This window comes from Cyprinus carpio, chromosome A8 (assembly GCF_018340385.1).
Source record: "Cyprinus carpio isolate SPL01 chromosome A8, ASM1834038v1, whole genome shotgun sequence".
In the NCBI taxonomy this organism is placed as follows: Eukaryota; Metazoa; Chordata; class Actinopteri; order Cypriniformes; family Cyprinidae; genus Cyprinus; species Cyprinus carpio.
Genome location: NC_056579.1, coordinates 2,282,326 through 2,307,302, shown reverse-complemented (window position 1 = coordinate 2,307,302; position 24,977 = coordinate 2,282,326). Strand labels below are relative to the sequence as shown.

Genomic DNA, 24,977 nt, shown 5'->3' with positions numbered 1-24,977 from the left:
TAGCAAAGTAGGGTCTCACAAGAAAAGCTAAAACCTAGCTGGAAGGGCAGACGCCGCAAACATATCTACTCTAGAGGACTTGACTGTTGTTATTGATTCTATTTGGAGTCTAACGGAAGTTAAGTTAGGTCCACAAAAGCGCTCACGCGCATTAACGTTTGTTTATGTTGATGCCGTTGAAACACCGGTCTATATTCGCAGTAGGCTATCACTGCAATAGTTTGACCAAACTCCCCACCACAATCATTCCCTTTAAATAGATTCCATTATGGTTTGCCAGCTGCTGATGGATGATGATAACAATAGCCTAATAATAATAATAATAAAAAGAAAGAAAGAATGATAATAATAATAATAATAATTAAAAAGTTATGTAGACTATTTTTTGTTATGTTTTTGGGCTACATAAATTTGTACAAACTTTTACAATATATAATTTGATTTGATCTTTGAAGTAGCCTAATTAGATAGAGATTTTTTGATCACTGTGGTTGGTTACAAAGACGTTACCATTCTGAAAATAATAACGAGATAAAACCTGTAAATATTCAATCGACTTTTCTTAAATTCAAAACAAAATATTAATGCATTCGTTATTTCCATTTCTGAATAGTTGCTATATGGTCACACAGGTTTGCGCATTAAACCCATGGCCCCGAAAAATATAGCCTATCAACAATTATGTTGTTTCCCCGAACATGACCCCTCTCTGCCAAACTTTTTGAGCATTTGGTCATTTATTTATTATTATTATTATTATTATTATTATTATTATTATTATTATTATTAGTCTATTATAATTATTTAGATAACGCATAGGTCTAAATATAAATGATCAGAAACAAATCGCTTCAACACGTCGAGTTGTTTTTGATTCGGTGTATCAAACGAGTGGATTGAACTCACTCATTAAGACAGTGACTTTCTGCCACCTGGTGTCCTGTTTTAGTTTCATATTAAACGTAGGCTATCACTGTCATTGATTCCATCATGTCATATTTTATGTCTTCAAAATGTAGGCGTAAGACACTTCATAATATTTGTATGCACTTGTAGGCTAATTGCTGTGTAAATGCATTAAGATCTTTTCTGTATTGATGGCTCTGATGAGGATTCTGTGGATTTTAGTGGTAGGCTAACTGCCCTATAGGCTACAGTCTTATCCTCTAACTGAATTTATCGATGTGGATTAACGTGACGTTCATACATTTAATAAGGCTGTTGCTGTCAGTATTGTTTTTTGAAATTAGGCTACATTCAAATGCAATGGTCTCGTTTCAAAAGCATTGGTCAATATGCTTGCGTTGACTTCACTGTAGTCCTATGTGCCCTGCTTCCTTTCCGTGAGGTTTGACCGAAAAAAATGGAAAAAAAATAAAGCGCTTCCGTTTTCAGAGTCCCTGTTTCATGTTTGTTAGCCCAGGACATTTTACAAATCCAGACCAAACGATGTTCTACGACCATGTCCGGAATAAAGACGAGCATATCCATGTCACACAGTAAGATTTTAACCATATACCTCGCAGTCACAGACCGTATCAACGTCAGTGATACTTATTGTATTTCGCCACAGGGTGTCACTGTGGCCTCAACCCTTCGCCTTTGCTTACTCTGAGCTCGATTGCTATGTCTGAGGTAAACCACGCCCTCCTCATTACCCTACGCAGGAAGAAATGTAGGAAGAAATAAATGAAGAAATAAATAAATGTAGAAAAACATAAATGTAGAAATAAATAAATGTAAAAATAAATAAATGTAGAAATTAAATAAATGTATAAATGAATAAATGTATAAATAAATAAAAGAAGAAATAAATAAATATGGAAAAAAAATAAATATATACATAAAAAAAGGAAATAAATGTATAAATAATTATTTTATTTTCGTTTTTTTTGCTTTTCTATGTATATTTTTATTATATATATATTTATTAATTTTTTCTTTTTTACATTTATTTGTATATTTATTTATGTATTTATATATTTTTTATTTTGGCAGACTTGGCATTCCATACATCCCCCACACTTTTGAAAAGCTTGCTACGCCCCTGCACGTAGGCTAGTATATTCTAGCGATTCAAACTTACATCGCAGTATGTTCATTATCAAAATAAAACAGTCAACTAAACATTTAAAAGGTTACACTGGTCAGTTTAAATAGACCGTAGTATACCGGTTCACTCTGCTCTTATGCCAAGGACGTTTCTGCTCATGTGGAGAGGATAATCTTTTCCGTCTATATGCGAATGCGTGTAAAGTACAAGCCTAGTTTACATTATAAATAATAGTTTAACATTCAAATACATTGCGAATATGGAAACATTTGGATTTGTGCCGAATGAGACATGAGCAATAACCTCCAAATAAATCAAGCCAGAGCCACGCTCGCTCGTCCTCATATGCACGCATGCACGCACTGTCACGATCTAATGCACTGTATGACGGATTTTTAAAAACAAATAGGCCTAACGGAACGCAAAAATAAAAAATCTGACATTTTCTAGGACAGAATCCAGCAGGATCAAATTCATGTGAGCAACAGTGTGTTTTGGTGCAGCAGCGCTGATGTACTAGTTCACTTACTGCGCAGCGCAGCCACACGCGCGCCACAGTTACGTTTGGGATAATTTTATTTTAAATACCATTTATTTTAAATACCATAATGTCAGTTGAAAACATTGCAATTGTGTTTTAAAATACAACAACGAGCACCACAAAACCATTTAAAGAGGCGCGATCAGCGGTCTCCGTGCGGGATTGGAAACAGTCAACAAAGTAAAATGACCTCAAACGTATGGCGAGCTCTCTTCATTTTATGAAATCATCATAATCACATCTATTCATTTTACAGTCCTGCTACTAGCATTTTATTCAGACTAAAACACCTATAATTCAAGTGAGAAAGCGTTTTGTGTGTGTGTGTGTGTGTGTATGTGTGTGGCTTTTGCACATCCTGTCATGCCGGTATCTGCGTGCCTGCAATAGACGCATTTTGCAGCATTATGGTTAACCATTAATCGATTAATTGATCGTTAATTTAAACGACGATCGATAATGGATATAATTGAAATTTGACATCCCTAGTCTGGATCGTTTCCTCATAACCCATCATGTGTCTGTCTAGCCTCCTGATGAAATGCACTGCTGTCAGAGACAGATAACTAACAAAAGCATGAAGGAAAAGGTTTTTTTTTTTTATCTGTTTTTTATCAGATTTTTTTTTTTTTTTTTACCAAAGTAGTGCAAAGTGGGCCAAACATGCTCCATTTGTATGTAGGAATGTTGATAGATCATGTGGTCATTAAATGTGTTCACACTGCCATCAACAGGTTGAGCTCAGAAGGTGTTTGGAGATGTTCACAGACGTCTGTTGTGCTGTTCTGTCTCATGTCATCAAACTCTGTTCCTTTGAAAGGCTTGATAGCAGTTCTTCTTTCTTCCACCTCTCCATTTGTGGTTAAATGCCTCTAAATGTAACAAGGAGGATAAAAACTGCAGCCTATAATGTCAGTCGCTAGTGTGTCTCTTGAGATCAGGGGATCTACCAGCTGTGCTCCGTTATATAAACATCAAACGAGAGACAAAACAAGGTGCCTTAGTGAACCTGCTAAATTGTCCACCTGCTTTGCATCTCTCTCTCTCTCTCTCTCTCTCTCACACACACACACACACACACACACACACACAGATTTGCATCCAAACCTCACAGCATAGCGCTTCCTGATTAACTGGACACCTCACGCATTGTAGTAAATTCAGATTATTTATATTTATTTCATGAATTGCAAAAAAATTTAGGAATCCAGACATAAGAAATAAACATACAGCATAGACAGGAATCTCCCCCCAAAAAGCAAACTGAAATCTCACTTTCCATAGTTTGCATCAAACATAAACGTTTATCTTTTTAATTTTAATGTTAAATATACAAGCATTGTATATCAGAAATTGCAGTGTTTTTGTTGAACCGTCACCATAAATAATTTAATCTCATATTAAAATAGTAAAAGTCCAGCGATGAGAGTTCATTCATGTCTGTTCCTCTTCCAATCATAGCTGATTTCAGTCTCAATCACACGGTGACAGTGACTCAATTCTTGTGACCTCAAAAGAGTTGATGTCATTATAATTCCCTCTTAAGTAATTCTCCACTAAAGAGGCAACCTGAGAAAAAAAAGATGACAGGCAGTGAGAAAACTGCAGGTCCAGAAAATCACAGTACAAATGCACTTTTATGGTTCAGAACAAAAAACAAGCAATAATGGAGGATTTCTAATTGGGCAAAGAATTTAATTCAGCCAATAGAATGACTTTGAGGCCTAAAAGAGACGTGACGCCACACCTGTCTCGACTGTAGAACGACTGTGAGGCTGACGTTTCATTAATTTTGCTAGATGTTAATGCTTTGTTTATAGTTTGACAAATATTGGCAAATACTCAAAACTGTGTAGTTTCCCATCACCAGCAAAATACTGTCAGGGAATCACCACCTTCACAGCCACATGTAGTGCAAGTAAGTGATCTGGACGCAGTCAAACAGTCAGAAATGCTCCTCTCACCTGAAGCAGTGCAGCCTGACGCTCTTCTTCAGTGGACGACTCCTCGGCCAAAACCTCCACCTCCAGATTAGTGAGTATCGTCAGAACATCTGTGATATACCCAAACATCACAACAATCAGTAAGTTCAAATACACTGCATTAAGTATACACACACACACACACACACACACACACACACACACACACACACACACACACACACACAAAAGCCTGTTGTCTGTGGGCACATAATAAAACAAACTTTATTAACTTGAACTTCCGAAAACATGAACTGTTGGCTAGATCCTTCACACATGCACTAGTAAATGATACCTTTAGGTGGAGCTGTAGTGGAGTTGACGGGTGGAGCTTTAGTGGAGTTGAAGGAAGGAGATTTAGTGGAGTTGAAGGGAGGAGGTTTAGTGGAGTTGAAGGGTGGAGGTTTAGTGGAGTTGAAGGGTGGAACTGTAGTGGAGTTGAAGGGAGGAGGTTTAGTGGAGTTGAAGGGTGGAACTGTAGTGGAGTTGACGGGTGGAGCTGTAGTTGGGGTAGTGAAATCTGTGGAGGAAGTGACAGATGCCATGTATGTTGTAGTATTTAAGAGGACTCAGGATTCATCTTGCAATAAATACAATATTGATTACACTGAATTCAATGCATGTAACAATTAAATCAGGAACAGATTACTTAAAAAACAATCTTCTCAATCTCTCAACATACTTCAGCTCAAAAAGTGCTTCTCAATAAACAAAGCATAAACATTTCTGTATCTGTATATGCGGGTTCTTACTGCAGGTGCTGTTGAGGTCGGGACAGCAGTCGTTGAGCTGTTTGCAGGTCTCATCACAGAAACAGCCTCTGAAACAGCTGTAGTCTGTGCCACTGCAGCACAGAGTCGGATGTGAACACCTCCCTATAGGAGCAGTGCAGACATCAGTATACACTCACTAGCATTATTCTAGCATTAAGTATAAGTATTTTATAAAAAATGTACTGGAACACCATCATCAAAACAAAGTCTGCTGACAAGTGTTATAATCATGCTTCTCATGACTTCTCTTTTGCTGCATTATAATGATTTGTTTATTCAGAATGTAGTAAAATATTGCATATTTTCAATTTAACTTTTGAAAATATAGCCTTTTAACTCTGCTTGTATAAAATAATGTTAATCATGCAGAATGTCAGTAAAATGATGCTATCTCCCAATCTCAGTTTTTATTTTTTTTTTGCACAACTTTTAACAAACATGTCTCTTATTTATTTTTCATTCATCAGTGTGATGTCTCGCATTTTTAAATGCAAAAGCGTGTTCTGTGTGGATGTCCTTTAACATGATACAGAATAATTTAAAGAAATAGAAAACATACCTGTTAGTGGCAAAGTGTTGGTGCTGTTTGTGCTGTTTTTCACTATGAAAGGGGACAGAGGTGCAGATTTATTAGGATTTCTTATAGAAATGTTCAGTATACATGCAGTATTTTATTATTCTTTTAATCACAGTGATGCTCTTTACTCTTTTATTATACACTCAACACAATCTGATTACTGAACTTGTGCTGTTCTTATATGAGGTTGTTAACATACAGTAAGTGACTGATTTCAGCACAGATTAATCAAATATGGGTTTTGTTTGAATCTTTCTGAATACCTGTGAGGCATGTGGGTTTGAAATCAGGGCAGCAGTCACGTAATCTCAGACAAGCAACATCACAAAAACAATTTCCGCGATGACAGCTGTTATTCAGTCCAGAGCAGCACAGATCTGGACTCGCACAACTTCCATCTGTGACAGAATATTCAAAAACATCAGTTAATGTAATTTCACACCAAATAATACAGGATATGCCATAGTGAATTAATCAAACGAACAAACAAAAACTCACACAATGGAGCCTGAGGAGTTGTTGCATTCGTTGTAGTCGCATTAGTTGATGTAGTAGATCCATTAGGCGCCATGGTGGCTGTGTTGGGCGGCATGTTGGTTGCGTTTGGCGGTGTGTTGGTTGCATTTTGCAGCATGTTGGTTGCGTTGGGCAACGTGTTGGTTGCATTGGGCGCCATGGTGGCTGTGTTGGGCGTTGTGTTGGTTGTGTTGGGCGCCATGGTGGCTGTGTTGGGCGTTGTGTTGGTTGTGTTAGGCGCCATGGTGGCTGTGTTGGGCACCGTGTTGGTTGTGTTGGGCGCCATGGTGTCTGTGTTGGGTGCCATGTTGGTTATGTTGGGCAACATGGTGTCTGTGTTGGGCACCATGTTGGTTGTGTTGGGCGCCGTGTTGGTTGCGCTGGGCAACATGGTGGTGCTAGGTGATGTGTTAGCCCCGTTGGGCAAAATGGTAGTTGCACTAGTTGCATTAGGTAATACATTAGTTGCGTTGTCCGACATGTCAGTTGCATTAGGGGATGCAGGAGAAGCATTAATTGATGTGGTAGTCTGAGCTGTGGAATGAAAGAAAAAATATTTATGAACAGAGAATATGAAGCATTTACATCTTGACTGTGCAGTGTAATTATTCTGAAACTTCTTTAGCAATGAATTTTAATAATTCCTGATGGCCCTTCTCAAAATCTCTCAATGAGATTCAAATAAGTGGAACTAATTCTCTAATGAAAACTGTATCCAAATGTGACATACACACTGTAACAGTGCAGCTGATGTGAATGTTACCTGTGGTTAAGCAGCTGATTGTGGCGAGCAGACAGCCGATGAGTAAAACAGCGGGAGCCATCCTACAGGTTCAGTGTGTGTCAGAGCTCTGCCAGTGATCTTCTGATTTGTACCTTTTTGTGCTCCGGACTGTTTCCAGAGTCCAACCCTCCACCAACACACACAGATGTCAGTAACAGATAAAACAAAAACATCTTTTCTCAGTTAATGTGCATGACTGATCACAGATCTCTCAGTTTATCCTGAAATACTGGTTTCTTTAATGATGCTATTAAAATATCCAATGTCTGGTGAAGATTTCCAGGCTGTGACAGTGTGCAGGACTGCCTTTCTATTTCATTAACAGTGTCCACACACTTATTTACATGTTACTATTAAAAATAACAAACCTCATCCGATTAATAAATAAATGCCTTATTTGACATTCAAGTTCTTTTCTCAGACCACGTAATCATGTACTCACCCTCATGTAGTGCCAAACCTGTATGAATTCTTGACTGGAGTTTAAAGGATATCCTGGTTGCTCTTTTTCATATTATGAAAGTGTTGAGCTCTAAAATTGGAGAAAAGCATTATAAAATAGCTTGAAAATAGTACTTACAACTTGCATGCTATTCTCCAAGCCCAAGTTTGTGGTCAAAACTAAATGAATACTATTAAATTGATTGAAAGTGATTATGACTTTTATAATGTTACAAAAGGTCTCTATTTCAAATAAATGCTGTTTTTTAACTTTCTGTTTAAAATCCTGAATAAATGTATCATGGTTTCCACAGAAATATGAAAATAAAATAAAATCAGCATATTAGAATGATTTCATCATGTGACACTGAAGAATCATGTGACACTGAAGACTGGAGTAATGATGCTGAAAATTCAGCTGCGCATCATAGAAATAAATTACATTTTACTATATGTTCACATAGAACACAGCTATTTTATATTGAAATAATATTCACAATTTTTACTGTATTTTTTATAAAATAAATACAGCCTTGGAGAGCCCTAAAGAGTGCTTTAAAAATCAATGAATCTCTTACCAACCCCAAACTCTCAATGCTAGTTAATATGATACTGAATATGAAAAAGTCCAAATTGAAAAATTCCAAATTTGGTGTAAAATTAATGAAAAATATTGTAGAATTACAGTAAAATAATACTTTATAATCATAAGAAGGGGGGAGACACTGGCTCACCTTACCCCAGGACATTTGGCACAAATTAACCCACTCCTACCATTTTAACAAACTTGTATCATCCAGCAGTTAAGAGCTAACATCATGCTAACATTAGAGCCTCATATTATAACCTCCTAAAGCACAAACACATGTAATATTTAATTCATTTTGTAGATTTGTCTGCAATTGTTCAGGCACAAGAGTTCTTGAACATACAAAAATCACTTTTGGTGGGTGTTGGTGATCAAGTGTTTTTTCTGAAGTTTTACCGTCCAAGTTGTAGTTATTTTAATTCCCCATGGCTTACGGGACAGGGTGGAGTAGTTGCAATTATTTTTAAAGATCACTTGAACTGCCAGTGGTTGTCAGCGTACTACTCCAGCTTTGAACTCAAGTGTTTTTGAGCTAAATTCATTTTACTCAGTGCAGTGTCCTGTTGTCTACTGCCCACTTTAACATTCATATTTGTTGCCCTAATAAGCCATTGGCTAAAGAATTTTTTAGATCTCACTGATCGCCCCACACACCAGCATGGACATGTGTTAGATTTGGTTTTATCATGTGGTCTACCTGTCTCTAACATTGAAGTATGTGTTGCCTCTTTTTCTGACCACATGACTGTTTTATTTGAAATATGTCTCTTTTGTATCACTAAACCAAATGTCCCAACACGTCATTATCGGACAATTAGCCCTGTAACTGCTGAGCTGTTTTCAGATGCCTTTAATAGCATCAGTGGGGATTATTTAGTGTCTTGCTGTGGTCTTAATACTGATGATGTAACCTCTTTGTTTTACTCAACCTGTCTAAATATTTTGGATACTGTATAGTTGCTCCAGTCAGGACTGTCCAGTTTAAACCTAAAGTTCAACCGTGAATGACGTCACTCATGCTGTCAGAACTGAGTGCAGGAGGGCTGAACGCCGGTGGAAGAAAGAGTTGCAAATTTCTCTAAACATCTTAAAAGACAGTTTGCACAAATATAAAAAAAACTGTTAGATCTGAAAAGTCTACGTTTCTTTCAAATATGATCTGTAGTAACTCCCATAAGCCTTGTGTTCTGTTCAGCACTATTAATTCTGTTTTAAATATTCCCCAATCCAACTGCCTCCAGTCCTCAGCCGCGATGTGTGAAAACTTCTTACATTTTTTTATTGACAAGATCGAGGCTATTCGAGCAAACAGTTCTTTTCTTTCCGCTAACCCATCTGTTTCTACTGTGTGCCCTGCTGTCTTTGATCAGTTTGAGTCTGTATCCCTTGCATCTTTGCGAGAGATTATTGGTAAGATGAAACCATCTTCTTGTAGCCTGGACATTATTCCTCCTTAAATTCTAAAAAAGGCTTTTGAAATTATTGGATCCAAAATCCAATCTATTTTAAATAGCAGTCTTGCCTCAGGAGTGGTACCTCAGTTGTTTAAACATGCAATTGTGGAATCAGTGATCAAAAAACATAATTTGGATTCATCGGTTCTTGAAAATTTTAGGCCCATTTCAAGATACTGGAGATAATTGTATTCACACAACTGTGCTCATTGTTAAATTTACATGGTCTCCATGAGGTATTTCAGTCTGATTTTAAATCCCTACACAGCACAGAGACAGCCCTATTGAAAGCTTTTAATGATCTGCTTCTTGCCACTGACTCAGGTGACTATGCTGCTCTTATGCTCTTAGATCTCACGGCTGCATTTGACACTGTAGACCATAACATCTTGATCACTCGTATGAAGTATTGTGTCGGCATTAAGGGTACCGTGTTGGAGTGGTTTCGATCATATTTGTCTGGCAGAAGCTTTTCTGTTCGCCTTGGGGATTTTATGTCCTCTTCTGCGTGTTTCTCCTGTGGGGTCCCCCAGGGCTCCATTTTGGGGCCTATTCTATTTTCTTTATATATACTTCCTTAAAGTATTTTCAGAAAGTATAATATTTTGTTTCATTGTTATGCGGATGATACACAATTATATCTGCCATTGAAAGGAAAACATCCAAATTCTAAAACGCCACTTTTGTTTTGCCTTGAGGAAATTAAAGCCTGGATGGCAGTAAATTTTGTAAAATTTAACGAGGATAAGACGGAAGTTATATTGTTTACTCCAGGAGGTGTTTGCGGGTCTCCTGACCTGGATCTAGGTGTTTTAAAACCATTTATGAAGCCCTCTGTAAAAAACTTAGGTGTTTTAATGGATAATGATTTTAAACTGGATAAACAGATACATTTGGTAATTAAATCTAGTTTTTTCCAGCTGAGGCAACTTTCTAAGATTAAATCTTTTCTGCGTTTCAAAGATTTTGAAAGAATTATACACATTTTTATTTCATCCCATCTTGACAACTGTAATGGACTTTATGTAGGCATTAGTATGGCGTTTAACACTGTGTGAGAGCTGCTATTTTATTTTACATTATTCTATAATATTTCATAATATTTTTAACTTTGTTATTCTATTTGTCATATTGCTTGTATTCATGCTTGTAAAGCACTTTGGTAAACACATGTTGTTTCTAAAAAAAATGCTTTATAAATAAACTTGAATTGAATTGACTTTGAACAGCAACAAAATAAAAATAAATATTTGAACCTAAATGTAGTTAACAAGTATTCCATGGGCCTCTCTCCATCACAGGGTGAGTTAAATTCTTAAATCTTCAAAAATGCTTGGTCATCCAGATAACAGGGAATCTGAGCTGCTCAAACTGGCTTAGTAAAATGTAAGAAAGAATTTTGATTAGATCTGTTTTCAGATTATATGATAAAGCAAGTAAATATTTACAGTATGTTTGTAAGCAAAACATCTTGTTTTACTTGCTCCATCAAAATCAAACCCAACAAGCTACATAGCCACAGTTTCATCAAGTATGATCAAAGAGAAACTGCTGGTTTCTGTATTAAAATAATGTGTTGCTTTTACAAACTGGACCAATTAATGGTTCATTTGTGTGTATGAATGATACATTCAGTGTGTTCACACTGCCATCAACAGGTTGAACTCAGAAGGGGTTTGGAGATGTTCACAGAGGTCTGTTGTGCTGTTCTGTCTCATGTCATCAAACTCTGTTCCTCTGAAAGGCTCACAGCAGTTCTTCCTTTTTCCACCTCACCCTCTGTGGTCAGATGCCTCTAAACATCAGACGAGAGAGAGAGAGAGAACAAAGTGCTTTAGTGAGCTCCGAGCCGGTCGAAGGTCTTTCTGTTTTTAACAGGGTTAATCGGTTACCTGATTAATCATCCACCTGCTATGCAAATACTCAAACACACACACACACACGCTACTTACTAGCCTCATATACAAAGTTCTGGGAGATTTGCATCCAAACCTCACAGCAGAGAGCTTCCTGATGAACTGAACGCCTCATGCATCATGGTAAAGTACAATTATTTCTATTTAGTTGCATGTTAGACATTCAGGAATACAGATGAAGATGAAATTAATACATGTGACTGGCGTTTGAGTAGGTTTAAGATTCTACAAACACTTTTATATGTGAACATCAATGTAATCATAATTTGGGGTGCATCTAGTGTCATCGTAATGAAAAAACTGATAAAAGATACCCTACTAAAAAAACACTTTTCAGAAAGTTTAGGTAACTTTAACTGCTTTAACACGTTAATGTTTCAGCTCCCCATTCGCAGTGAATAAAATGCCACATTGTTCTCTGTCTAATGCAACTGAAGCACCTATCAGATAAAAAAAGGAAAATGGCACCGTTTCAGCTTCTTATCTAATCATCCCAGTTACGACACGATTATGTTTTGTGCTGTGAATATACAATTATTTTTGTACTTTTGTTTTCAAGATGGCATTTAATCTCTACAGATATTGCTTTTATCTGTTAAAGTCATCTGTTGTGTTTTTCCTCTGATGCGTGTGTAGAAACAGAAGAGAAGTTAATAACAGTGACCTACAGTATTAATCTATGTGTGTTTCTAACCAAGATAAGCAGCTGTGAGATTGAGTGTTGACAAATGAAATATTATTTATATTTAAAGTTACACAATAGTAAAATGTTCCGTTGCTGTGTAGCATTTCCACACTCTCCATCCATATATAGCCTATATATATTTACATAATCTTTGAATATCCGGGAAGTGTTTAACAAAACCAGGTAGCAAAGATCAATGCATATTGTTCTTGTTAGACTTTGAGCCTGAGCGTTTTGGTCACGTGCTGTATTGCTTCTTTATTTTTAGAGTTTCTTTGGGAAGTTGAAAACATCTGTACTGTAAGTACTAAAGTCTTTTTTCATCAAATGTTACATTTTTCTCCTGTACACCTTGCATAACTGTCTAATTTACTATTATTTTTAATTTGTACAGACATAGCGGCCCACCAGCTCCACCCAGGAGAACAGGTGCATTCATGACAAGACATACCTGTTTAAAACAAAATAAAAACGTCTATAGAACAAAATATTTATGTACTTTCCCAGCAACATTTAGATTTTGGGTTAAAATAAAGGTATAAGGGGTCATTTGTGACATCTACTCGTTTTGGCTTCTTTTAATCATTCTTTCAAACTGTTTTTTTCAACACCTTTTAACATATTGCAGTTATACAGTATATTAAATATATTAATTATTCAAAGTACAAAAAACACATAGCTTCTAAATTAATACATATAAGAATATGCACATATAAGAATAATGCATGTTTGGCAGAACTATATACAAAAGTAAAAACAAGTTAAAACAGCGCTGAAAATCAGCTACATCAATGTGGAAAAATATGAATAATTAAAACATGGGCGTCAGAACTATTGAATGTGGGTTGGACAAGACCCACCCACTTTTTACGACCAAAGATATTGGACCCACATTTATTGACTAAACGTGACGCACGTATAAATCCTCCTCCCCCTTCACATCTGCACCAAGTGCTAACCATGGCAAAAAATACAGACACACATAAATGTGAGCATTAAGCATGAAGTTATTGTAAATGTCGGTTATGTTTAATTTACATTACAATTTTACATTAAATTAATGCTTCTTATATTGGTTAGAATAGAGAATGACTTTACTGTAGGACAGTTGCAGAAATTTTATAAAAGAAAAAGAAAATGAAAGAAAATTAAATCAAGTCAGCTCCCACAAACATTTTAATATTGCATATAATTTTCACGCATTAGGGAGCTGCCATCAATATGTGGAGTATTTAAATCTCTGTTGAATGAGCACTCGCTGTTGACTTTCACTTTTGATTTTGCGATCCTGCACTCTGTGTAAAGGAAGATCAGATATATGTCAATGAGCTCAGGATCTGTAGAGCAGCAAATCCTCCAGTATGATACCACTAAGCCCCCCACCCCACCGTGCTTTCACTCATGCCCCCTCAAAAAAAAATTAGTACATGATTGTATTGATCTGTAGGATCAGACATACAGAATTTTTGTTTCATGTTTCGTGTGATCTCATTACAACTCTTCAATATTTTGCAGATAACAGCTCTGGATATGGCTGGCCAGAAGACGAATTTGTAAGTTTTGAGCAAATATCACAGATACACAGACACACACATACAAGGTTAAAAGGTGTGGGGACATTCATATTTCCTGTTAGTCTCCAAGGAGGTATCACTTCCCTTACTGTACTAATAGATAGCAGCTGATTTGTGCGAAAGGCTTTCATGACGTCATCTTGACGAGCATCTACAGTCCATCAGTCTTCTCTGAGAGCTGTGATGTCAACAGTTAATTAGTATAAGAAAATCGATCCCACATCACCCAATTACATGATTCCATTCCCAGAAATTGTTGGTGCCCCACATGTTGGGAACACATAGCTACTGTTGAATTGGTCGTCAGTGGAAAGAGATGTTTTCATTATATGGCTAATCTGAACTGGTAATTAATATACCATAAGGCCATCATCTTTCAGTATAACTGTTTACCTCTCATGACCCAATTATTGATACATATGAGCTGTTATATTTAATTTTAACACATTTGAACAATCCTGACCATTTTGTGTACATTTATCTGTACATTTCCAGGACGAGGAAGATGGTGATACATATGAAGCTCCTCCATGTGAACGTCCAACCATTAAAGTCCAACCTCGCCAAGTAGAGGAGAATGTTTACCTGGGTATCTATCTATCTATCTATCTATCTATCTATCTATCTATCTATCTATCTATCTATCTATCTATCTATCTATCTATCTATCTATCTATCTATCTATCTATCTGTCTATCTGTCTATCTGTCTGTCCATCTGTCTGTACATCTATCTATCTATCTATCTATCTATCTATCTATCTATCTATCTATCTATCTATCTATCTATCTATCTATCTATCTATCTATCTATCTATCTATCTATCTATCTATCTATCTATCTGTCTAGCTGTCTAGCTGTCTGTCTGTCCGTCCATCCGTCCGTCCCTCCCTCCCTCCCTCCATCCCTCCATCCATCCATCCATCCATCTATCTATCTATCTATCTATCAGGTTTTTTGTTTTTGTTTTTTATGATGATTTGGGGCCCTATCATACACCCGGTGTAAGGCGCGGCACAAGTGTTTTTGCTAGTTTCAGCCCGACACAGTTCTCATTTTCCCGTCCTGCACCGCGTTGTATAAATAGCAAATGCATTTTTCAATGGCGCAATATTTATTTTGTTATTTAAAGAGCGTGTTAGTAGAAAATGCGCCTGTGGGCGGGTCCACAACGCACGTTCACTTTGCTTATTACACACAGGGATGCACAGCAGCGCACAAACATTTTTAAATATGAAACAATAAAAAGTTTAAAAATGTAAAAAATTATTATTGTGTACAGAAATATAAAAATGACTACATGTCATAATGGATAGTCATTGCATATATCAGAATTAGGCGTGCCGACCGTTTTTCCGTCATTAAACCAGCAAAAGTGGATTTGGCCATGCCCTGAGTGCACCTGCGCCGTGCGCTTTAGACCATGCACTTAGATCGTTAAAATAGGGCCCTTAGTGTCTAATGTAATGTTTCTTTTCTCAGGTTATCCAGATCGAACCCCAAACCCTGTTATTCCCAAAAGACAGGCAGCACCGCCGCCACGTCCAGCCAAGATCACCCCGACAGGGAAAAGCATGGTAAACATCTAAATTACAGCAATATCTGTGCCTTAGCCTTTAATATAAGTTAACTGAACAAAATAGGCGTGTATAGCTTTAAGACTCGGTTGTGTGCTTCTTTTTCTTCCAGAAGCCAGAGCCACCTCACGACTCAGAGGAGTTTTACCTCGACCCCAATGACAGCAAACGTGAGTCTCTGAAACAAGCACATGAATTTATTTGAGCAAAAATACAGTAAAAACAGTTAAATATTATTACAATTTAAAACAGCTGTTTTCTGTGTGAATATGTGTTAAACTGTAATTTATTTCTTTGATGCGCAGCTGTATTTTCAGCATCATTACTCTAGTCTTCAGTGTCACATGATCTTCAGAAATCATTCTAATATGATGATTTGCTGCTCAAGAAACATTTCTGATTATTATCAATGTTGAAAACAGTTGTGCTGATTAATATTTTTGTGGTAACCATTTTATTTTTCAGTATTCACAGATGAATAGAAAGTTCAGAAGAACAGCATTTATTTCAAATAGAAATCTTTTGGAACATTATAAATGTCTTTACTGTCCCTTTTGATCAATTTAATGCATTGCATGATAGTGTAATTCAGAGAGAAATGGATGGTTTAGTGTACATTAAAACTCTTTAACTTTATATTTTCTAGCGCCTGAGGTCATACGTAATGATAAACCTGGTAAAAGAGCCCCTCCTAAAAGACCCCCGATGAGACCTCCACCGTCCCCTCAGCAAGACGAAGGTCATTTCAAAACTTTATTCATCAAACTATCACATATATTTATATTGGATATTACAGTATTTCTGCATGTTTAGTTACTGTACTCTCTGACCTTCCAGATGTTTACTTGGACCCAAATGAAGGGCAGGTAAGCATGACTGAGCATTGAAAATAATGTAAAATAACTAAATAAAATGTAGTCATTCTTGTCAGATATTATGTAATCATTTTAATATCACTTTATATTTGTTTCTGTCAGGAATATGATACCTTTCTAGATCCTGTAGTAGGTCAGCACTCCATGCTTTCATAACTTAACATGATTTTGTAATAATAAGTTGACTTGAATCATATCTGTCATTCTTTATTTGATCTTTTCCAGAACCTCCTGCACCCCGAAGCCCGGCCCGCATGCCAATGCCTCCCAGAACTGTAGGACGAGACCTTCCACCACAAATGTATGTCTCTGTATGTCAAAATCAGGGTTAATATCATAAAATAAAACTAAAACTAAATTTTTTTAAAACTAAACTATTGCTAAGACTATTTTAAATCCTATTATATTTGAGTTTTGAGCAATTAATATAGCATTTGACGCTGATATGGCATAAAATTATAAATAAATACAATTATAAATAATTAATAATCAGCTAAAATTAAAAACATTTGAACTCAAAGTACATTAATAGTTTCTCTTTGGATTTTTTTTAAAATCAAATATCAATTTGAAAGATTGTATTTAATTGTTTTATTTATTTATTTACTTTAGTTTCTTTGTAAAATATAGTATTGTTAAATTATTGTATACAATTCATTGAAGTATTGTTGATTGCCATATTGCTGAAATGGCTTAAAATGATAAATAATAATAAATAACTAAAATTAAATTGCAAAAAAAGGAAAATATTAAATGATATATATATTGAAACTATAATAGTATCTAAATGATACTAAAAAATAATACTGGTCTAAATTCATTTATTACAGACTCACATTAAATGATGGTGTTTGATAACAGTTCTTTTGCTAAACTTAATGCATTTCAATTGCTATTCTATACCGGTATGCATTTAGTAGCAATGTTTATCTTTAACAATCGACTGTGCATTTAATATACAATTTATGTTCATCAATATGCATCATTTCTGTCTCCTAAGAATTGAACACATGACATTGGTGTTGCTACTGTAGTTCAATGCATCCCACAAATGCACATTAAAGAGCGACCTGTGTCAGATACCAGAATACTACAGAGAACTTTGGCTAATAAAAAACCTTAAAACTGTGCTTAAAACCACTCTGAACACCTCTGAAACCTGGTCCTGGTAGTGACTCTTGTTTGGTGATACCGTTTCTCCTTGTTTTACAGAATGAAGCCACCTGTCCCGAGAGCCAAATCTGTAAGTACTAGTCTGACACATGCATGCATTCATTACAGTGTTCTTCTCTCTTGATTCCTTTGTTGGTTTCCTCAGAGTTCGGTCCTGATCGGTGACACTGCGAACAAAGGTTAGGGAGTTTTTCCCCGCTCTAGATGTGTTTGTTATTGTGTGATGATGCAGACCCACATGTACAGCTTCATTTGTCGTCTTCTCTGATCGTTTAGTTCTGCCGCCGGAAGTAAAGCGTGCCACGTTTTCTGGCCAGCTGCCACCCGCACTAAACAGCAAACCGGTTCCTCCCATCCTCCTCCCCAAAGAACCCAAACCCAGGTGAGTCTTTGAAGCCTTTACCTCTTTACATGTTCAGAAACCAAAAACTTGGTTTAAGAAAAACACAAGAAATTTCAAGCTCATTTTGGGTCTGTTAAGATTGAATTGTGACATTATTGGCGTGAAAATGTCTTCAACCTCACACTATTGCACTTCTCAGTAATCAAATGTAAAGCAAAAATTACATTTTCATTAATCTAATGTGATTTTTTTTTACATTTAAATTGTAAAGTAAAATTGTTAGTTTGGCTCGAGGATGTATTTGTTACATGGCTTTTTAGTTAAGTTGAATTTATTTAAAAAAATAAATTTTTATTAGTTCTCTTAATATCTATGTAGTTTTTATTTTTAGTTTATTTAGTTTTAGTTATTTCAGTACTCAAACTAAACAAGTTTTTTTTTATTCATATTTTTATATATTTATTTGAAAAATAAAGTGATGAGAATGTTTTTGTGGTTTTAGTTAATGATATTAAGCCTGGATTTTTCATTATTGTCTTACAGTTTTGTTGGTGATGTTGTTGTTTTTTGCATTAATATAAGTTTAATATCTATATAGACTAATTAAGTGTTAGTTTATTTAGCTTTAGTTATTTTGGTACTTTAGTACTTAAACTAATAAGAAATGCTGAAATAAGTATTTTTGTAAGTTTTTTTTTTTCAATTAATATTTATTTTATTTCAAGTAATAATGGTTTTAGTTAATGTTAATAACCCTGGATTTTTCATTACTGTCTCATTACAGTTCAGGTTTTTTAAAATAAATTAATGAAGTCATTTATTTATTTTGTTATGAGCATTTGGTGCCAGTATGGGCTTAACTGTCATGAAAATAAAGCCACATTGCTTTCTTTATGTTTTTTTTTCCATTTGTTTTTTTGTGGAAAGACACAAATATTTGAAGCCTATTTTATGTACAGTAAGATTATTTGCCTCATGATATTTTCATGCAAATGTCTCCAACCTCACCTGATTCTTAGTAGTCCACTGTAAAGCAAAACGTACTTTTTCATGAATCTAATTGAAAAAAAAAATTTAATTGTAAAGTAAAGATGTCAGTAAAGCTTGTTGAAAAAAGTATTGGGTGATTTTTTCAGTGTTATTTTAGTATCAATGATATTCTATTTTTGTAAATATTTGAATCTAGATTTTATTTTTATATTTACTGTTGTCATTTTAATTTCAGTTAAAGTTTTATCAATGTAGTTTAATTTAGTTTGTGTTTTTGTAATTTTTGTTACTTTTTAATATCTTTTTATTATTTGATTAATTTTACTACTTTAAACGAAAAGTTAAAGTTTTTTTTAATATATATATATATATATAAATTAATATAAATGGCATGTTTCTCAAACTCACATACAGTAAATGTGTTGTGTTTCTAGTCCTCCTCCTCCTCCATCTCTGGACTGCACAGGTGAGCACATTTATTATTTTCATTTATTTGTCATTCTCTCTAAAATCTTCATCTTTTGATGTAACTGTAACTGTTATCGTATGTCACACGAAAACAAAGATCAGAACCAGTCATAATTTCCATATAATTCATTCATGTTCTTTCCATACAGCACTTTCTTTTGGAGCAAAGCCAGTCGCTCAGGTAAACACTACAGACACAAACAGCGATTTATATAATTGGTTACAAACTGCAAGCGATGTTCACTGATTGGCTGACGATTTCGATCACGATCAGGGGGCAGGGCTACAGGACAAAGAGTGGTTTGCTGGAGTTTGTGAACGTAAGACTGCAGAGGAAACCGTGCTCAGGATTAACAAGGTGTGTCTGCATTTGTGTGACTGACATTTTATTTAAATGTTGAGTCATATTGTTCTGAAATATAAAAAATATAAAAGATAAGATAAAATAAATATTGAAATTTTATTTAAATGCTTCATGTTTATCATCTAAATGGCAATGCTGTTTTAAATCATTGATCTTAAATTAAGCAGTAAAATAAAAAAATTAAAAAACAAAATGAAAAGATGATAAAATAAAATGAAATATAAAATATTGAAATTTTATTTAAATGCTGCATGTTAGTCATCTAAATGCGAATGTTCTGTTGAGTAATATTGTTCTGAAATTAAATTTTAAAACAAAATAAAATCTATGAAAATTAATAAAAGAAAGATGATAAAATAAATTATAAAATGACAAAATCGTGCTCAGGATTAACAAGGTGTGTCTGTGTGATTTTTATTTTATTTAAATGCTGCATGTTTTTCCTCTATATGAGAATGTTCAGTCGTGTCATTGATCTGAAATTAAACAATCAAATAGAAAAAAAAAAATATATATAAAAGATTATAAAATGAAATATAAAATAAATATTTAAATTTTATAAAAATTTTGCATGTTTATCATCTAAATGAAAATTTTCAGTTGAGTTTTATTGTTATGAAATCAACCAATAAATTAAAATCTAAGATAAAATGACAAAATAGAACCAGGAAAAAAACAGGATTAACAAGATGTGCTTCTGTTTATGTGCTATTTGTATTTATTTATTTTTTTATTTTATTTAAATTCTGCATATTTTTCTTAAATATGGGAGTGTTCATTTGAGTTATATTGTTCTGAAATTAAGCAATAAAAATAATATATAAAAATAAAAAGATAAATAAATAAAATACGAAATAAAATGTATTATGAAATATAATATATATATATTTATATATATATATATATATATATATATATATGTATATATATATATATATATATATTATATATATATGTATATATATATATAATATATATATATATATATATATATATATATATATATATATATATATATATATATATATATATATATATATGTATATATATATTTATCATCTAAATTGGAATGTTTAGTTGAGTTATATATATATATTTTACATTGTATTTAAATGTGGCATGTTTATCATCTAAATTGGAATGTTTAGTTGAGTTAAATTGTTCTGAAATTAAGCAAATAATAATAATATCAAATAAAATAACAAAAAAAATAAAAAATTTTAAGTCCTGCATATTATTCTCAATATGTGTTTGTTCAGTCATATTGTTCTGAAATTAAGCAGTACAATTATTCTAAATAATGTTAAACATAAAATAACATTACATCAAATAATATATATTTGCTTAATATCTGAAGCCATTTTTCACTAGTTTTGAAAATAAAAGTCTATTTGTTGTGTGTGTGTCTTGCAGGACGGCACGTTTCTGGTCAGATTCAGCAGTTCTCAGAATGACCGTCAGCCCTTCACGCTGGTCGTGCTTTACCGGCAGACCGTTTACAACATCCCTGTGCGCTTCCTGGAGGACTCGCAACAGTACGTGCTCGGAAAAGAGGGCAAGAAGACGGAAGAGGTAGAGGAGGAGAGGAAGACGCTCTGTGTTATATGTGACGTCTGTCTGCTTTCACTTCAAATTCACATCTAGTTTGATAGCAATCACGCAGCTGTGCATGAGTTTACATTTACAGTACATTTATGCATTTTGCAGTGGCTTTTATCGAAAGCGACTTACAATGCATTCATTTTTTGTCAATTGATGCATACCCTGTGAATCGAACCCATGACCTTAGTGTTGCTAGCACCAGCCCTGATGTTTAAGCTGAACTTAAAGCACTTTATAAACACTATATATATATATATATATATTTTAAAAGTATAATTTAATTAAATGATGTTTCACATGATTATTTTCATAGGGATCGATGAAATGCTTGTGTTTTGGCTTGAGCTCAGTCTCATGTGACCACAAAACCTCTTCCCTCATTACAGCTGGAGGATTTTATGATTTTTGGCAAAGTCCTGAAATACTTTTTTAAATACCATAGGGAATTTTCTTTTTTGGTCTAACATCTATTTTCCAAATAATATCATATTGATATTATTAGCAACACCTTAGCAACCACCCCAGTACCCTAGCAACTGCATACCAACACCCTAGCAACCACCCGGGTACCCTAGCAACCGCATAAAAACTCCCTAGCAATCATCCCGGGTAGCCCAGCAACCGCATAGCAACAACAGTAAAAAAGCAAATCACTTTACTTTCAAGTAATGAAAACGTTTTTAAATTACTATAATTTTAGTTTCAGTTTTATTTATATTTTATCTATATTTTGCTTTGACTTAAAAACTTTTATTATAATAATTTTTGACATTTCAATGTGTGTGTGTGTGTGTATATATATATATATAGTCTAGATATATATATATATATAGTACCCTAGTGAATGAGGGTTTTTCACATATATATAGATATACTATATAGATATATATGATAATATCATAATATATATATACACCATATTTTGTATAGGTAATGTCAAATTGTGTATATACAATTTATGTTTTTGTAATATAAAGTACAGACCAAAGTTTGGAAACATTGATATTTGAATGGTGTTTGAAAGAGTCTCTTCTGATCATCAAGCCTGCATTTATTTGATCAAACATTAAGAAAAAAAATGTAATATTGTGATATATTATTACAATTTAAAATAATTCTTTTTAAATTTATGATTCATTATCAAAGTTGGAAACAGTTCTGCTGCTTAATATTTTTTCAGAACATGTGATACTTTTTTAGGATACTTTGATGAATAAAAAGTAAAAAAATATATAAATAAAAAAAAGAAGCTATGTTTTTAAAATATAAATATTTTGTAATAACAATATACACTACTGGTCAGTAATTTGGGGTCAGTAATTTTTTTTCCTTTTTTTTTTTAATAAAATCAATACTTTTATTCAGCAAGGATGTGTTAAATTGATAAAAAAGTGATAGTAAAGAAAATATATTATTAGAATATATATTATTAGAATTTTTTTTTTTTTTGAATAAATGCAGTTCTTTTTTAACCTTTATTCATCAAATATATTAGACATCAGAACTGTTTCCAACACTCATAATAAATCAGAATATTAGAATGATTTCTAAATGATCATGTGATAGACTGGATGTTAACATGTGACACTGAAGGCTGGAGTAATGATGCTGGAAATTCAGCTTTGCATCACAGGAATAAATTATTTTTTTAAAGTATATTCAAATAGAATACTATCATTTTAAGTTGTAATAATAGTTCACAATATTACTGTTTTTTCTGTATTTTTGATCAAATAAAATGCAGGCTTGATGAGCAGAAGAAACTTCTTTTCAAAAACATTAAAAATGGTAATGTTTCCAAAACTTGTGGTATATATATATATATATATATATATATATATATATATATATATATATATATATATATATATATATATATATATAGTTTTTCATATATACAGACAAAATTATAAAAAATGTCGGAAATAAAAAATAAATAAATAAATAAATGTGTATGTATATATTATCGAATAAAATGTGTAAATAAAATAATAATAAATAAGTGTATGTACATATTACCAAATGATTTTCAAAAGTCAAAGTAAAACTGCAGCATGACAGTAAGTATTGCTTATTCTGATAGTTCTGATGATGATCTGTGTGTGTTTTGCAGCTCTTCAGCAGTTTGCAGGAGATGATCTCTCATCACATGAAGAATCCCATCCTCCTGATCGACCGTAGGAGTCAAGCTAAACACAGCACTCACCTCTCACACCCTGTTCGGCCCTAACGCTCCCGTCCCGCTCCCAGTTCAACCTCCTCCGCCTGACCCTGACCCTGATATCACTCTTACAAACACTCACTCATACACTGCCTAAATTATTTATTACATTATGTTTGTAATGCAGTCAGGTATTCATAGTGTTTCTTGTGTTTAGTTCATTTCATGTTTGGGGATTTTTGAATCTATGTAGTGGTCATTAAAATAAATTCTCACATATATAATGTTTACAGGACAACATGCTGTCTCAGTGTAAAATAGTCGATAAATAAAGAAAAATTTTTTTTTTTGCCCACACAAACTTTACAATCAAATGAAAACATTAAAAGACTGAGAATAAAAATATTCTTTGAAACTATAAGCTAATCGTATGTTAAGTGGTGAAACAGTACAGTTGAGGTGCTATTTGATAAAGTATAAGCTACATCGTAGTTAAGTTTGGCTGAAACTGTACAGTTGAGGTGACTAAATTTTAATAAATTATTAAAATAATCAACATCAGTATTTGGTAGATATTTAATAGTGTTTAATTTAAGTACTGTACTTAAAGTACTAAAACTAAAAATAACTAAATCTGAATTAATTTTAAATAATAAATAAATAAAAATTAACAAAAGATATAAAAACTTTTTATACTTCAGTAATTCAAATAAATGTTGCCAAAGGAGTATAAAAATTCAGTAAAAATATTTTTTCAGTTAGTCAGTTAGTTGAAGTGGAAATGAATATTTTATAGTTTTAAGTACTTAAATTACTAAATAATAATAATAATAATGATAAATTTAAATAAAAATAAAAAAATTAACTAAATAGATATAAAAACTTTCATTTAAATTTCAGTCAATATTTCAAATAAATGGTACCTAAATAAAATATAAAAATAAATGTAACATATTTTTCAGTCTTTAAGTAACCCCCATTTCAGTTAGCTTTGCCCACAATGAATATATTTTAAGCAAACTCGCGCATCTTTGCTTAAGCTCACCACTTAAAATTACCCTAAATAATCAGTGCGCGTATCTACCACCACGGATATGCGCGGAGGAAATTCGAAAATATACATAATTACTAACGGCTAAAACTGAAATAAAATAAATAGACAATTAAAAAACTGTCATTTATACTTTCAGTCACCTATTTCAGTTTGTGTCATGTGTCATGTTTAAAAAAATGAAATAAAATGAAATAAAAATACTAATACAAGAAAACACAAATACAAAGCAGACATAGGCTGTTGTTGTGCTGATCTGCTGAGAGTGATGTGATGCATGAAAATAGACCCACAGTAATTTCTGGCTGGAGGGGGGAGTTCCGGGCTTGGAAGCTTTAGGTGACTCCTGTGAGACTCACACACCCTCAAAACCCAAACTCACACACCACCCAGCTCCACACACAACTCATCTACAGCAACAGCGCCGCAGAACAGGAGGCTCGTATCAGTGCGCGTGGATCTACTTTCTCGCGCGGAGGAGTCCAGCA

General features: G+C 33.7%; 2 protein-coding genes across 2 annotated transcripts; one reads left to right on the top strand and one right to left on the bottom strand.

Annotated features, from left to right (window-relative positions):
* Positions 1–3,749: 3,749 nt before the first annotated feature.
* Positions 3,750–7,370, bottom strand: LOC109053621 (mucin-2). The gene is made up of 8 exons (XM_019070962.2): positions 7,206–7,370; positions 6,425–6,976; positions 6,190–6,324; positions 5,909–5,950; positions 5,329–5,451; positions 4,872–5,096; positions 4,559–4,647; positions 3,750–4,163 (listed from the first exon to the last, which is right to left on the bottom strand). Exons 1-8 carry the CDS (start codon positions 7,264–7,266, stop codon positions 4,068–4,070), a joined length of 1,323 nt encoding a protein of 440 aa, XP_018926507.2. The 5' UTR covers positions 7,267–7,370; the 3' UTR covers positions 3,750–4,067.
* Positions 7,371–11,600: 4,230 nt separating this feature from the next.
* On the top strand, positions 11,601–23,778 carry si:dkeyp-117b11.1 (B-cell linker protein). The gene is made up of 19 exons (XM_042761579.1): positions 11,601–11,749; positions 12,580–12,611; positions 12,706–12,740; positions 13,827–13,864; positions 14,381–14,474; positions 15,368–15,462; positions 15,575–15,632; positions 16,109–16,201; positions 16,300–16,328; positions 16,440–16,470; positions 16,563–16,638; positions 17,550–17,580; positions 17,656–17,689; positions 17,787–17,892; positions 19,278–19,309; positions 19,461–19,492; positions 19,586–19,669; positions 21,089–21,247; positions 23,391–23,778. Exons 1-19 carry the CDS (start codon positions 11,747–11,749, stop codon positions 23,505–23,507), a joined length of 1,179 nt encoding a protein of 392 aa, XP_042617513.1. The 5' UTR covers positions 11,601–11,746; the 3' UTR covers positions 23,508–23,778.
* The last annotated feature ends 1,199 nt before the right edge of the window (positions 23,779–24,977 follow it).

Bases quoted from the DNA above. Each gene is read 5' to 3' on its own strand.
- si:dkeyp-117b11.1 (XM_042761579.1), top strand. The intron at 16,639-17,549 runs GTATGTCTCTGT...CTTGTTTTACAG, and splicing joins CGAGACCTTCCACCACAAAT to AATGAAGCCACCTGTCCCGA. The intron at 21,248-23,390 runs GTAGAGGAGGAG...TGTGTTTTGCAG, and splicing joins AGGGCAAGAAGACGGAAGAG to CTCTTCAGCAGTTTGCAGGA.
- LOC109053621 (XM_019070962.2), bottom strand. From the start codon at position 7,266: ATGGCTCCCGCTGTTTTACTCATCGGCTGTCTGCTCGCCACAATCAGC. The intron at 5,097-5,328 runs GTAAGAACCCGC...CTTCCTCCACAG, and splicing joins CGACCTCAACAGCACCTGCA to ATTTCACTACCCCAACTACA. The intron at 4,648-4,871 runs GTATCATTTACT...GGTATATCACAG, and splicing joins CACTACAGCTCCACCTAAAG to ATGTTCTGACGATACTCACT.